Genomic DNA, 15501 nt, shown 5'->3' on the forward strand with positions numbered 1-15501 from the left:
CACATTTGAGGTATTTTGTAGTTATCACTTACACTCTTTCTTGTCACACACCGTGTATCTGATTTCTGGTTAGAGAAAACCTTATGAAATGGCTGGATTCAGAGCCCACCTCAGCCCACCCTCTCCTGCCAGAACTCCCTTTGATCAAATGCTCTCTTCTTAGTGTGAGTTCAGGACAGCTAGGTCTAGAGTCACCTTGGGGAATTAAAGAATTGGACTCTATGTATTAGTTATGCTGTGTAACAAATTACCCCAACCTTAGTGCCTTAAACCAACGCACATTTATTATCTCACAGTTTCTGTGGGTGCTGTGTCTGGGCATGGCTCAGATGGGTCCTCTCCTCAGTGTCTCTCTCAGGCACATTCAAGGTGTCACCCACCTCTAGAGTCTCATCTGGAAGGATCTGCTTCCAAACTCACATGGTTGTTGGTAAAATGCACTTCTTCTAGGCTGTTGGATTGAGGGTCTCGGTTCCTTGCTGGCTGTTGGCCAGAGGCCACCCTCAGTTTCTTGCTACATGGGCCTCTCCAACATGGCAGCTTGCTTCATCAAAGTGTGCGAGCCAGAAAGGTAATAAAGGAGATTCTACCAGCAAGAAGGAAGTCACATCTTTTGTAATCTAATCATATCCCATCACCTTTGCTGCCTTCTGTTGGTTAGAAGCGAGTCACTAGTTCCAGTCCACACTGACAGGGAAGGGTACTTGCACAGGACATGAACACCAGGAAGTGGGGATAACTAGGGGCCATCTTAGAAGTCTGTCAACTACAAGTCTAGTTTAAGGATGGAAGGCATAAAACAGTAGCAGGTGGGGAAAAGATAAAGGCTGCTATTTTTTGAGTACTTACTCTATGCCAAGCCCTGTGCTAAGCCTCACATGAATTAATAATTTCATTTCATCCTCACAACAACATGTAGCATAGATATAATTATCCCCATTGTGCAGATAACAGGGAGTTGAGGGAGATTAATAACTGGAGTAAGGTCAAATAGTCAATGGCAGAGCCAGAATTCAAAGTCTGATCTTCCAATCTTGATCAAAAGGAGGAAAATATGGAAGAGAATTTCAAATTATCATGGAATCCGGACTTTCTGGAGCTGAGATGAACCCCTGAAACTATTGCCCTGAGATAATCTTTAAACCTTAAACCAAAAATATTCCCTGAAGTCTTTCTTAAAACCAAATAATATTTTAGTGTAACTAGTAAAGAATGTCTGCCTTGAGCATTGTGCTCTTTCAGGAACTATCTATATGGGATCTAATTGACAATAGCAACTCAAAAGATTAGATAGGAAGCTTAGGGGGCAATGAGTTTATGTTAACAGGGGAGGAACAATTTGGAAAAGGAGGGTGAGAATGGTTGCACAACTTGAAGAATGTAATCAATGTCACTGAATTGTACACGTAGAGACTGTTGAATTGGTATATGTTCTGTTGTGTATATTTTCGACAACAATAACAAAAATAAACTATTAAAAAAAAAAGTTTGGTTTGCCAAACTCCAAACCCATCCATGCTTCTAACCACCCTCACCAAATTGCCTTTTCACCTGTATGTCCCCTTTATTCTAGTCCCATTGTCACCCCCTTGAGTCCAGACCTTCCCCTCTGCTGATTCTAGTGGTCTCTTAGCTGGCCTCCCTGACTTCAGGACTCTCCATTCTAATCCTGCTGTACATGCTCTTTTTCTTTAGCACCATATTTGTCCTGTCAGACTTTAGCTCTGAAATGTATCACTATCTCCCTCTTTCTTATCATAGAATCATGGAATGTTTGAGCCGAAGTATCACATTTATCCTGCAGGCTCTGACTCAAAACACCTCTCACTGGTTCCCCATTGGGCAGATGACACGAAGATAACATTCTATGATTCTCCTGTCACAGAATCATAGAACGTTAGAGCTGGAGGGGACTTTAGCTCTCCATTTTATGCAACTTCTTTCTGAAGTTAATTCTCCTGCACTTGTTGGGTGGGTTGTGGTGAGAGGGGAGGCTAATTTGGCCTTCTATTTGCTCTACGCCTAAGGAGCTCTGATGGTGCAGTGGTTAAAACTCTCTGCTGCTAACCAAAATGTCAGCCATTCAGATCCACCAGCTGCCCCACAGCAGAAAGATGTGGCAGTCTGTTTCCATAAAGATTACAGCCTTGGAAACCCTATGGGGCAGTTCTACTCTGTCCTATAGGGTTGCTATGAGTTAAGATAGACTCCACGGCCATGGGTTTGGGTTTTTATGCTCTACTCCTGATAAAAATCAGAGCAGTTCAGATGGTCTTAGAAAGGCTAAGGTTTTTGATGGGATAATTGGGGAGATCTGGAGAGGTTTTGGGGAGAAGAGCCCCTGAGCAGAATGCTCTCCACATGGTTGGAGAATGGACTGATCTGAGCCCTGACCACTCCTTCTCTGACAAACTCACAACACACCATGGGAACTAGAAGGACCAGGGACTCACTTGGGTATAACTGAAGATGGGGACGTAAAATCCACAGTGATGGACCGTTTAATAAACGCAGGGAGTAAGGGAAGGGAAGAAGCCATAGACTAAGTCAGGTCTGTGGCAGCTGGGTGGATGGTGGCATCATTCACCGAGACAAGAAGACCATGGAGGAGGGGTAGGGGAAGAGGACAGCAGTTCTGAATATGCTGATTTGGAGGGGCTGTGAGTATTAGATAATTTTCAGGAACTATTGTGCATTTTCTTAGGTATGATAATAGAATTAAAGATGTACACACACATACATGCACACAAACCCATATTTTTTGTTAGAGATATTTATCAAAGTATTTAACAGTAAAATGAGATGATATGGGACTGATTTAAAATATTCCAGAAAAAAAAGTCAGCAGAGGTTGGGAATAGAGTCAGTCAGATGAAACAAGAATGCCAAAAAAAAAAAAGATGGTTAATGAAGCTGGGTGATAGATGGGTCCATAGGGGTTCATTGTACTATTGATCTATGTTTGTGTATGCTTAAATTTTTCTTTAGTAATAATGTTGATGATGATGATAGGAACCCTGGTGGCAAAATGGTTAAGCACTTGGCTGCTAATAGAAAAGTTGGTGGTTTGAATCCACCAGCAGTTCCACGGGACAAAGATGTAGCAGTCTGCTCCCATAAAGGTTAAACCGGAAAACTAAACCAAACCTGTAGACATCGAGTCAATTTGGACCAATAGCTACCCTACAGGACAGAGTAGAACTGCCCCACAGGGTTTTCTAGGTTGTAATCTTTATAGGTCACTAATAGTCGGAACTGACTTGATGTCAACAGGTTTATTTTTTTTTTACGGGACTCTTTATGGGAGCAGATCACCAGGTCTTTCTCCTGCAGAGCCACTGGGTGAGTTTGAACTGCTAACCTCTCAGTTAGCAGCTGAGGGCTTAACCATTGCACCAGCAGGGCTCCTATCCAAGACCCTACAGTTAGTAAGTTAAGAATTAGAATACGAAATCAGGTGACTGAGGCTCAAAACCCTGCTCTCCCCACTTCAAAACGTCACAGCCAAGAGCAGAGCATGAAAACCTAAGTACCATGCTCTGAAAGTCAGAAGAACAACAATTGGCCAAGGCAACAGGAGACATGAGGGAGGCAGGAGGAGAGCCACAGGTGTACTGTATGGGGCCCAGAGGCCAGTGGACATGGGGAGGAGGAAGCCAGAACTAACACAAGGGAAACTGCTTAAGACTTCCAGAGGTGTAGGAGGGACGTGTGTGGACTTCTTCCCCAGGAAAGGCTGGAGCAGCAAAGAAGGGGAACAGCAAAGGTGAGCATGTCACAAACAGCCTCTCGCCATCCTCCTGACACCCCTGTGAGACAACCGTTGTTATCATTGCTCCCACCTTATAGATGAGGCAGTGAGGCTCAGGAGTGAGCATGAAGTAAGGTCCAAGTTCAGGGCTGATTGTTAAGCCCTGGCTTGTTTTCAAAATTGCACCTGTCTGCCACAAAAAAAAAAAAAAAAAAAAAAATTGCCAACGAGTCAATTCTGACTCGTTATCCCTGTAGGGAAGAGTAGAACTGCCCCATAAGGTTTCCAAGGCTGTTATCTTTATGGAAGCAGACTGCCACATATTTCTCCCACGGAAAGGCTGGTGGGTTCGAACCATCGACCTTTCAGTTAGCAGCTAAGCGCTTCACCTCTGCACCACCAGGGACTTGTTAATCATGTTCAGAGCAGGGCTTGTTTAATGATTTGAGAGGACTTGGAATGTGAGAAATACTTATCTGGCAGGACATCAGACGAGCCATCCTGTCGGTGTTACCCTCACCCAAGGACACCCTTGAAATATGTAGTCCCAATAAAGCAGGCTACCATACTCATTCACACTTCTAACAGTGCTTCTCAGATTTTAATACGCATCAAATCATCTGGAGAGCCAGCTCGCTGCTTCATGGGGTGTCTGAGGTGGGCCTGAGATTCTGATTCCTCACAAGCTCCCAGATATTGCTGATGCTACTTTGAGTAGCAAAGCTTTAGGGCAGTGCTTGCAATCTTTTCTGCATGTTGGAATCACCTTGAGAGTTTCTAAAACTACTGATACCTGGGCCCCACTTGTAGCGATTGCAGATTTCATTGCTCTGGAGTATTCCCCCCGGGTTTGGCATTTTTAAAATATTACCACATGATTCTAATGTGCAGACAAATTTAGGAACCACTGTCGTGTGGCTGAGTCTGTGTTTGACTACTAACCTAAAGGCTAGTGTTTCAGACTCACTTAGCTGTGCCACGGAAGAAGGGCCTGGAGATCTGCTTCCTTAAAGATATTTTTTTAAAAAATTGCCATCAAGTCAATTCTGACTCATGGCAATCCTATGTATTACAGAATAGAACTGCTGCATAGGGTTTTCTTGGCTGCAATCTTTACAGGAGATCACCAGGCCTTTCTTCTGCAGCGCCATTGGCGAGTTTGAACCTTTAGACAGTAGATGGGTGCAATTCGTTCTTGCCTCGCAGGGACCTTCCTTAAAGATTCCAAAACTGTTGCTATTAAGTCTATTGCATAGCGGTCCTATATGACAGAGTAGAACTGCCCCACAGGGTTTGGTTTTGGTTTTGTCCTGGGGCTTACGGAAGAAGTATGTAGAAAGCTTGCAAGAAAATGAATTCCTAAAGGAGGCAAGAAGGAGCCCTGGTGGCCCAATGGTGAAGCCCTCAGCTGCTAACCAAACGGTTGGAGGTTCCAACCCACCAGCAGCCCGCAGAAAGACGTGGCAGTCTGCTTCCGTAAAGATAACAGCCTTGGAAACCCAATGGGACAATTCTACTCTGTTTTATAGGGTTGCTGTGAGTTCGAATCGACTCAACCGCACTCAGCAGCAACAAAGTAGAGAAACTGATAACGTGATAAGAACAGACCAGTTTAAACGCAAGGTTAGTACTTTGAAGAGGGTGGTGGAAATGGGAAACATGTCACAGTAAACAATGCCTTGGGATCTATACTGCTCGGGAGGAGCGCTTCTCTGTTAGGAGGAACTCCAAAGTGTCCGCTGCCTTCTCCTCGCCACAACGCCCAGCTCCTCTCGCACCGGTGTCCCCAACTCACTCAGCTGGGGCGGGCCCCGGGGCGGGGCCTCCTCAAGCATGCGCAGCGCGAGGCGCCCGGCGAGGCCGGACCCGCTCCTTGCGCGCTCCACCCGCCCCGCCGCCTGCCGCGGACCCGGAAGTGCGCCGAGCCGCGCGCGCCGCGCGTAGGTCGGCCTGAGAGCTTGCTGCGCGCATCCCTCCGCCGCACGTGGCTGCGCGCCTGGCTGGGGCGCTGAGATCGTGGCGCCCTGGAGCCGCCGGCCTCTGTTGCCGAGGCAGTGTCGTCCCTGACCATCGCTGACGCGTTCACGGCTGCCAGCGAGGGCCCAGCCCTCGCCCTGCTGCCCCGCGTGGTCCCTAGGAGGTTCATCTGCTCGTTTCCGGATTGCAGCGCCAATTACAACAAGGCCTGGAAGCTAGACGCGCACCTGTGCAAGCACACGGGGGAGGTAACGCGGCCCCGGCAGGTGGGCGGCTGGGGTGCCCACCCCCACCCCGGGAGCGCGTAGGCCGCATGGGCGTGGCGGCCAGTTCCCGGGAACTAGCGATACGCCGGTGGCACGCCAGGTGGGCTCACAAGTCCTGCTTTGTGCCCGAGGCCAGAAACTACCAGTTGCTTGCAGTGGTTTCCAACTCTCATGTGTTGGATAGAACTGCTCCATAGGGCTTTCAGTGGCTGATTTTTTTGGAAGTAGATCGCCAGGCCTTTCTTCTGAGGTGCCTCTGGGTGGACTGACCCTCCAAGCTTTTGGTTAGCAGCCTAGGACGTTAACCGTTTGTGCTCCCCAAACCAAAAAAACAAACCTGTTGCTGTTGAGTCAATTCCAACTCACAGCGACCCTACAGGACAGAGCAGAACTGCCGGGTAGGGTTTCCAAGGAGCGACTGGTGGATTCAAACTGCTGACCTTTTGGTTAGCAGCTGAGCTCTTAACGACTGCGCCACCAGGGCTCCTTTTCCAGATGTGTTCAGTTTTGACCCCTAACTATTGAAGCAGAACTGAGCAAGTGGTCGAGAGACCATGTTCTAGGATCACGACACCCTTGACATGGGCTTAGGTCTTAATAAACAGCCCTTTCCCCTTCTTTTATTCTGAATCTGCGCCGCCTCATAGTCTGTAAATATATGCCTGGTTTGAGTCCCACCACCACAGACACCTTTCCAGAGTACTGGAGTACAGCTGTCAGAGGCCTCCTTACCTCCCTCCTGGACCGCTGTGCTCTCAGCGCCACCACCTTATCTGCAGTCGTATGCTTTCCATGGTGAGAGAAGCAAAACGGCTTATCTGGGAAGTGTTTTGGCTTTCCCTGTAGGTTCAGAATGGAGCACTCTTCCCAACTCCTGGGTTCCAAGTGGTTGCAGTTAGGGTTGTGAGCTCTTTGTTTCCTTTGCTTGGCCAGGCACCTGTGAGGTCTGTCAGGCGTGACACCTTTTGTTAAAATAATATTTTACTGTATTTTTAGTGAAGGTTTGCACAGCAGTTTAGGTTCCCATTCAACAATTTCTACACAAGTTGTTCAGTGACATTGGTTACATTCTTCACAATGTGTGAACCTTCTCATTTCTGATCTGCTTGTTCGTGTTCATTAATCTAGTTTCCCTGCCCCCTTACATTCTTATCTTTGTTTTAAAGTAATTGTTGACCGTTTGGTCTCATGTAGATTTTTTTAAAGGAGCGCGGTACTCACAGGTGATATTCTTTATTTTGTGAGCCAATCTGTTAATTTAGCTAAAAAATGATCCTAGGGGCTAGTCTCGGTTGAAGGTTTGAAGAGTATCTCAGGGCAATAGTCGTGGAGTTTGCTCTAGTCTCAACCAGTCCAGTAATTCTGAGTTTTTTAAGAATTTCAGGTTCAGTTCCACATTTTTCTCCCATTCTGTCAGGGTCCATCTTTTGTGTCCCTGACCAGAATGGTCAGTGGTGGGAGCCGGGCACCATCTAGTTCTTCTGGTCTCAGGATAGATGTGATTTGTGTAGACTGTCCTGTAGACTAGTTTCTTCTCTGAGTCTTTGGTTTCCTTTTTTCTGTTAATCCAGATGAGTAGAGACCAATAGTTGTAGATGGCTGCTCAAAAGCTTTTAAGACCCCAGACACTACTCACCAGGATGTAGGATATAAACTTTATGAACTGTATTATGCCAGTTGACTGAGTTGTGGGTGAGACACCTTCTCCTGTAGCTGTGCCTGCTATTCTCTAAGCGCACACCCAGTGCTTGTCTAGGCTGAGAGCAAACCTGCTGGTTCCTCTGGCCCTGGCTTTGGGCAGATTAGATCTACGGTAGGTGGAGATCGTGGAGATGGGCCGTGCTACTAGCACACAGGTGATCTCTAAGAGGGTTTTGGCTGTTGAAGCCTGGTGCCAGGTTAGGACAGGTTAACATGCTGCACCATTACTCTGAAGGCCGCCTGCTTACTTCAGATGATATTCATAGAGCAAAAATCTGCTGCCTTGTAATTTAGAGGATTTGGCTGGAGTGACTTTGTGAGAAATTGTGGCATTTGTGTTATTGTGAAACTTTATGCAGGAAAACGTTCGTTGCCTTGGCTTGTGTAGTGGCTAGCTACCCAACACATTTACAGAATGGAAACTCTCTGGTGATGCTAGTCCATGGCTTTGCCTGTTGTATGCCGTTGAGTCAATTTTGACTCATAATGACCCCATATGACAGAGTAGAATTGCTCCATAGGGTTTTCTAGGCTGAAATCTTTACTAGAGCAGATCACCGGGTCTTTCTCCTACAGAGCAGCTGGTGGCTTTGAGCCGCTGATCTTTGGGTTAGCAGCCAAGCGCTTAAACCATTGCACCACCGGGGGTACTTATGGCTTTGCCTCTGAAACATTTTGGGCCATTAAATAAGACCAGCATTTGCTGTCTAACTAGGGCAAGGCTTACATATGTTTTCTCTTCTTCCTGCTAGAGACCATTTGTTTGTGACTATGAAGGCTGCAGGAAAGCCTTCATCAGGGACTATCATCTGAGCCGCCACACCCTGACCCACACTGGAGAAAAGCCATTTGTGTAAGTAGAGACCTGTTTTGGGGGCCTGTGAATTGAGTTGTGTTGGCATATAGATATGGTAAGAAAATTGATACGTTAGCTTACTAGATCAATAACGTAAAGCTTTTATTTTTATCTTCTGACGGAAGATGAGGATAGTTTCTGCATGTGTGTTGTAGATAATTTGTATGTAATACCATTAAGAAGGAGCTCATCTAAAGTTCTCTGGAGTTCAGCATCCTCTCATCCCCCTTCGAATATACTAAATGGCGGAACAACTTCAAGAAGCACATGGAGTTCAGAAGGGATGGAAAATGGCTGGCAGGCATATTCTTGGCTCAACATTGTCAGGCGTTTGTGAATTGATCAGCTGCCGGGATAATAGATAAAAGTATGAAGAAAGAGAGCTTTTAATAGTTTAGCCTGTAGTTTTTGAATTAAGCTTTTGTCCCAATAACATACAAGCTTTCATTTTGTTCTAGGCGTTGCCGAGCATTTCTGAAAGGGTGGAGATACAGCTTTTCCTTTAATTCAGCTGCCTTGCTAAAGCAGTGGATTTCAAATTTAGGGTGCACCAGAATTACCAAGAGGCTGATTAAACTACAGGTTGCTGGGCCTCACACCCAGAGTTTCTGATTCAGTTGGTGTTGGGTAAGGCCTGAGAAGTTGCATTTCTAGCAAGTTCTCAGGTGATACTGATGCTGTTGGTCTGGCTTCCAACACTTTTGAGAACCACTACCCAAAATGTTCCAGTGAAAACACTTAGGTTTTTTTGTGTGTGTTTGTTTTTAATTAATTTTATTTGTTGTTGTCAAGAATATACACAGCAAAACATAACCAATTCAGCAGTTTCTGCATGTACACTTCCGTGACATTGGTTACATTCTTTGAGTTGTACAACCATCTTCACCCTCCATTTCCTATTGTTCTTTCTCCATTAACATAAACTCATTGCCCCTAAGTTTTCTGTCTAATCTTTCGAGTGACTGTTCAGTTTGACTCGTACAGATAGATCTTAAAAGAGCATAATACTCAAGGCAGACACTGTTTATCAGTTAAGCTAAACTACTGTTTGGTTTAAAGAAGACTTCAGGGGATATTTTTGGTGTGAGGTTTAAAGATTTTCTCAGGGCAGTAGTTTTGGGGGTTCATCCAGCCTCAGTGACTCCAAAAAGACTGGATTCCATGAGAATTTGAAATCTTTTCCACATTTTCCCCCATTTTAATCAGGATTCCTCTAAAGAGTGTTTGATCACAATGTTCAGTAATGATAGGAGGGCACCATCTAGTTCTTCTGGTCTCATGGTGAAGGAGGAAGTTGTTCATGGAGTCAATTAGCCACCTTCAATTTCTGAAAACACTTAGTTTAGTTTTCATTAGAAAAAACAAATTCAGTAGATGGTCTCCTATGTATAGCTCTGGACATCAGCAAATAGCTGTAAAGCAGTTCTTTCATATATTAGGATTTTATATCATAATTTTGTTTCATATGACAATTCGTGGAGCAGTAAGGTTTTCTAATGACCTGAGCTGATTTTTTTTTTGTTTTAAGATTACAGTTAGTATGAGGTATCTCATATCTCCCAAAGTTCCACACAGACAGTCCGAGGTAGGTGAGTGTTTGACATAGAATAATCTTCACTGTCGTTTTACATGTGGCGAGCCACCGCCTCCATCACCGAGGCCCTGTATGACCGACATGTAGCCAGCAGGAGTGGGGCAAAGTACTGAAGACAGCAGATGTCATCATTCTAGTCCCTGTTAAAGTGTGTCATCTAAATGTTGTTGTATACTGTCAAGGCTCTCCCAACTCATAGCAACCCCATGTGACAGAGTAGAACTGCCCCATAGGGTTTTCTAGGCTGTAATCTTTACGGGAGCAGATTGCCAGGTCTTTCTTCCGTGAAGCCACTGAGTGGGTTCAGACCTCCAACCTTTCTGTTAGCAGCCAAGCACTTAAGCAGAAGTTATTTCAAAATATAGTTCAAGTGGACCAGCAAAGGGTAACTAAAGTGCTTTGGGAAATAGGGTTGGGACATAGTCTTTGACCCTGAAGTTTCACTTTGGGGAGTTTATTCTATAGATATCCCTGTGCCTGTATTAAAGGCTATATACAAGGTTATTTGCAACATTAATAGTAGCCAAATATCTGAAACAGCTCAAGTGCTCATCAGTAGGGGACTGGATAAAGTATTTCAACACAGTGGATAATTATACACTAGAAAAATGAACGTGGGTGGTCTCTGAACTGTGGAAAAAAACCCAGGATGTGTTAAATGAGTAACAGAGGTGCAGGAGAGCATGCAGAGTGGGCTACCTGTTTGTGTATAAAGGCGGGAGGGAGCGGGGAACAAGAAGAGTCCATATTTGCTTAAATCTGCATAAAGAAACCCCAAAAGTTACAGATGAAACTAAAAACAGTTGTTACTTGTACTGGGAGTGGTGGGGGAGTGCTGGTTGGGTAGGGGGCAGGGATGGGAGGGAACCCTATGCAACTCTGTGGCTTGTTCGTGTGTGACTTCTTGGTTTCTGAACTATGTAATTGTATACTGTTAAAACATCTTAAAAGAGAAAATGGGCCTGGGTAAGGAGCCCTAGTGGCGCAATGGTTAAGTGCTCGGCTGCTAACCAAAAGGTTTGCGGTTTGAACCCACCCAGTGCCTCTGAGGGAGAAAGACCTGGACCGTAAAGATTATGGCCTAGAAAACCCTATGGGGCAGTTCTAGTCTGTCATGTGGGGTTGCTATGAGTCGGAATCAACTCAGCGGTACCCAACAACAATGACACAGATGCATAGGACTAAAAACAAAAGGGTTAGGGTAATTCCTGCTGCAGTAAGACAGCTAGACAGCGACGTCTTCCAGCTCTCTCCAGCCCAGATGTCTCTAGCTCCGGATCCCACCTCCAGCTGCTTGCTGGGCAGTGTTGTACTCGCCATCCCTGTGGCTTCTTAGGTTCCACGTGGCCATAGCGCCTCATGGTCCAAACCAAGCTCATCCTTCTCCTTGGTCGTACTCTCCCTTGGTTCCTGTCTGGGGGAGTGGCCTCACTGTCCATCATTGGCCCAGACCAAAGAGAAGGCTGTTCTCCTGGACTCATCGGTCTTCTCTCCCATCCCCGTGCAACAAATAGATCATCGAGTTCTGTTACTTATACCTCAGATCCCTCCTCTACTCCAGCTAAAACAGTTGCTGTGGGGTTGAATCTGACTCATGGCGACCCAGCGTGTGTCAGAGTAGAACCTTCCAAATAATAGCTGAGTGTGTTCGCCATTTGCACTACCCAGGGACTCCAGCTGCCTCTGTCTTATCTCAGGTCCTCCTTCCTCACTGGAAGGAACCCTGGTGGCGCAGCGGTTAAAGCGGTCGGCTGCTAACCAAAAGGTCAGCAGTTTGAACCCGCGAGCCACTCCTCGGGAGAAAGATGTGGCCGTCTGCATCCGTAGTGATCTACAGCCTTGGAAACCCTATAGGGTTGCTGTAAGTGGGAATCGACTTGCTGGCAACAGGTTTGGCTTGGTTCCTCACTAGAGTTACGGACATTGTCTCTCTGTCTCTGGACAGGCCCTCTTCCATGTTATCTGCCAGATTACTTCCCTTCTTAAAATCATGCAGCGGCTTTGAGCATGGCTTGCACAGTGAAGTCCAGGGTCTTAGTGTGTTGTGCACATGCCCTTCGTGATTTGGCCTTTTCCTGCTTGTCTTACATTTATTTGACTCAGATATGAAACGGTGGTCCAGCCATGCTTCACTAAATAGCAGACCCTCCCACCGTATCCATTTCACCAGGGTCTTCCATGCGCCTGCACCTGCTGTTGGGTTCCTGTCAGGACTTTTCCTGGCCTGTCCTGCTCTACACTTATGCTGGGTTAGATGCCTGTGTCAGGATCAGGGTCAAGAGTGGGGGAAACCCAGCACCATAGAGGCTCAGACAAGATGGTCTCTTGTATAAACAAAGTGCAGAAATGCAGAGGCAGTTGTCCAGGGCCACTCTGCAGTCCTCAGGGACCAAGGTGCCTTTGACTTGTTTCTCTGCCATCCTCACTTGAAGCTTCAGCGTCATGGGCTAAGATGGTTGTTTGTGCTCCAGCTGGTGCATAAGCGTTCCAGCCAGCAGGAAGGAGGAAGGGGCAAGAGAGGTGTGCCCCCTTTTTTTAGGGACGCTCTGGGAGTTGAACAGGATGAATCTGCTTTTCACATTGGCCAGAACTTTGCCATAGGGCCACCCCTAATTGCGGGGGGAGAGCCCTGGTGGTACAGTGATTAAGCGCTCAGCTGCTAACGAAAAGTCAGTGGATCAAATCCACCAGCTGCTCCACAGGAGAAAGATGTGGCAGTCTGCTTCGTAAAGATAACAGCCTTGGAAGCCCTAGGGGGCGGTTCTACCCTGTACTATAGAGATGCTACGAGTTGGAATTGACTTGACGGCAATGGGATTGATTTTTTAGTATTTAACATGGAAATTCCAACTCATAGAGACACTATAGGACAGAATAGAACTGCCCCCATAGGATTTCCCAGGCTATTATCTTTACGGGAACAGACCGCCACCTCTCTCCCACGGAACACCTGGTGGGTTCAAACTGCTGACGTTTCTGTTAGCAGCCAAGCGCTTAACCACTGTGCCGCCAGGGCTCCTTATGGGTTGGAAACGACTCCAAGGCAACAGGTTTCAGTTTAACATGGAAATACATCTCATTACATGACATCACATCAAGGTTGAGAGGCTTATGTGGTATGGTTTAATGCTTTGCAATTTGTTAAAGACTGTTTTGTGCTCTGCAGGTAGTCCCCGACTTATGACGAGGTTCCGTTCCAACAACTCCATCATAAGTTGGTTCTGACATAAGTCAGATACCTTTCTTTTTTTTTTTTTTCTTCAAGTTTTCATTATTATTTCCTTTTATTATCAGTATCTTTGTAAATCCGATGTTTATTTGTGGGTGTCAGTGTTGTAACAGTGAAATTGGAGTCATAACAGCTATTGGGTGCGCGCACAGTTCACTTGTTGTACGTCGTTAGGGTTGAACATTGCCCAACTTTCTATCCATTACAGCTCCCAACACCAGCACAGACTTCACTGCAGACCAAGCCATAGTCTGTTATACTGCAGTGTTTTGATCAGTAAATCATAACATTGAACATCTGCAAGTGAACATCTGAGAATGATAACATCAGCAAATTACACACTGCAACATTGTATGTTGTACGTATTACTAACGATAAGATATACAAAATAAAACCAAAAACAGATGGTCCTAAGTGCGGTTAGTCCTAACTCGAATATGTTGTAAGTCGGGGACTACCTGTAAGAACGTTTAAAAACCAAAATCCAAACAATTCAGTTATCCTCCTACTTTATAAAAGCTAATTATTCCAAACATTCTTACAGTTGTGAAGCTAGTGGCTGTGATCAGAAATTCAACACAAAATCAAACTTGAAGAAACACTTCGAGCGCAAACATGAAAATCAGCACAGACAGTATGTGGTAAGTATGAATGATTTTATATACTTTAAGTTTTCTGAATATTCTTATGCGTTTGCCTATATTTCTAAAATTTCCATCAACCAAATTTTGTCAAATAGCTGAATTCAGTTTAATGACATTAGCCATCATAGCAGTAGTTTCCTTCTGAAAGCAAACATTATTGTGCTAGTGAAAGTGTGTTATGGTGGACTGGAGTTCCTGGGTGGTGCAAACAGTTAACATGCTTGGCTGCCAACCAGAAGGCTGGCTGTTTGAGTCCACCCAGAAGCCCCTTGAAAGAAAGGCCTGGCCGTCTACTTCCAAAAAATCAGCCATTGAAAACCCTACAGAGCACAGTTCTACTCTGACACTCATGGGGTCACTGTGAGTCCTGTCGACTCAGCGGCAGCTGGCTTGGTTTATTGGTGGGCTATACCAACTGACACATTTTTGCTTTTTCAACTTTTATGATTTCATAAAGCTTCTTGACGTAGTGTAGAATTTTATAGTTACTAAATGCGTGAAGGGGCCCTGTTGGCACAGTGGTTAAGAGCTCTGCTGCTAACCAAAAGGTTGGCAGTTCAAATCCACCAGCCGCTCCTTGGAAGCCCTTTGGGGCAGTTCTCCTCTGTCCTATAGAGTTGCTATGAGTCAGAATCGACTCGACGATGGCAGCGATTTTGGTTTTGTTTAATGGGTGAAAGTAGTGAGTATATAATCTCTAAAATAGTTTTATCTCGACGGATTCTGTTGTGTACTGTTGATTCTTTGATTTTCCTCAAGACTAACAAACCTTTACTATACAGTGTGATTTTGAAGGTTGTGAGAAGACCTTTAAGAAACATCAGCAGCTGAAAGTCCATCAGTGCCAGCACGCCAATGAACCACTATTCAAGTAAGTGTTTTAAATGGTTGACAGTCTCTCAAATCTCATGTGTGAAGAAGATTGAAATGCAAAGGTTGGGTGTAAAAGTGGTCTGAAACAATTTCTTAATCAACACTTTTCTGTTAACACGCATAGGGCATGCTCGTTTATATATTGGGGCATCTTTTATAAGTTTAGTTTTGCTTTTGTTTCTTTAAAACAAGTATTTTTACATCCTCATCCCTGCCCTCCCTCGTAACCATCAAATTTTGTTTCTTTTTGTGTGTAAACTTTCTCGTTAGTTTTTATAGTAGTGGTCTCATACAGTATTTGTCCTTTTGTGATTGACTTATGTCACTCAGCATAATGTCCTGCAGTTTCATCCATGTTGTGAGATGCTTCGCAGATTCATCATTGTTCTTTATCATTGCATAGTACTCCATTGTGTGTATGTACCATAGTTTGTTTATCCATTCACCTGTTGATGGGCATCCGGGTTATTTCCATCTTTTTGCTCTTGTGAACAATGCTGCAGTGAACATGGGTGTGCATATGTCTATTCGTGTGATGGCTCTTATTTCTCTAGGATATATTCCTAGGAGTGGGATTGCTGGATCATATGGTATTTCTATTTCTAGCTTT

At 45.2% G+C, this 15501-nt stretch overlaps 1 protein-coding gene across 1 annotated transcript in view; it reads left to right on the forward strand.

Moving 5' to 3' along the window:
- The first annotated feature begins 518 nt into the window (after positions 1-518).
- GTF3A (general transcription factor IIIA) overlaps positions 519-15501 on the forward strand; it is a 24256-nt gene continuing 9273 nt past the window's right edge. The window contains exons 1-6 of the mRNA XM_012558436.2: positions 519-571; positions 5518-5666; positions 5765-5976; positions 8448-8548; positions 13919-14015; positions 14801-14889. Of these exons, the coding sequence (XP_012413890.1) occupies positions 519-571; positions 5518-5666; positions 5765-5976; positions 8448-8548; positions 13919-14015; positions 14801-14889 (701 nt within the window). The remainder of the gene's footprint in view (positions 572-5517; positions 5667-5764; positions 5977-8447; positions 8549-13918; positions 14016-14800; positions 14890-15501) is intronic.

Source organism: Trichechus manatus, unplaced genomic scaffold (assembly GCF_000243295.1).
Source record: "Trichechus manatus latirostris isolate Lorelei unplaced genomic scaffold, TriManLat1.0 scaffold00168, whole genome shotgun sequence".
NCBI lineage: Eukaryota > Metazoa > Chordata > Mammalia > Sirenia > Trichechidae > Trichechus > Trichechus manatus.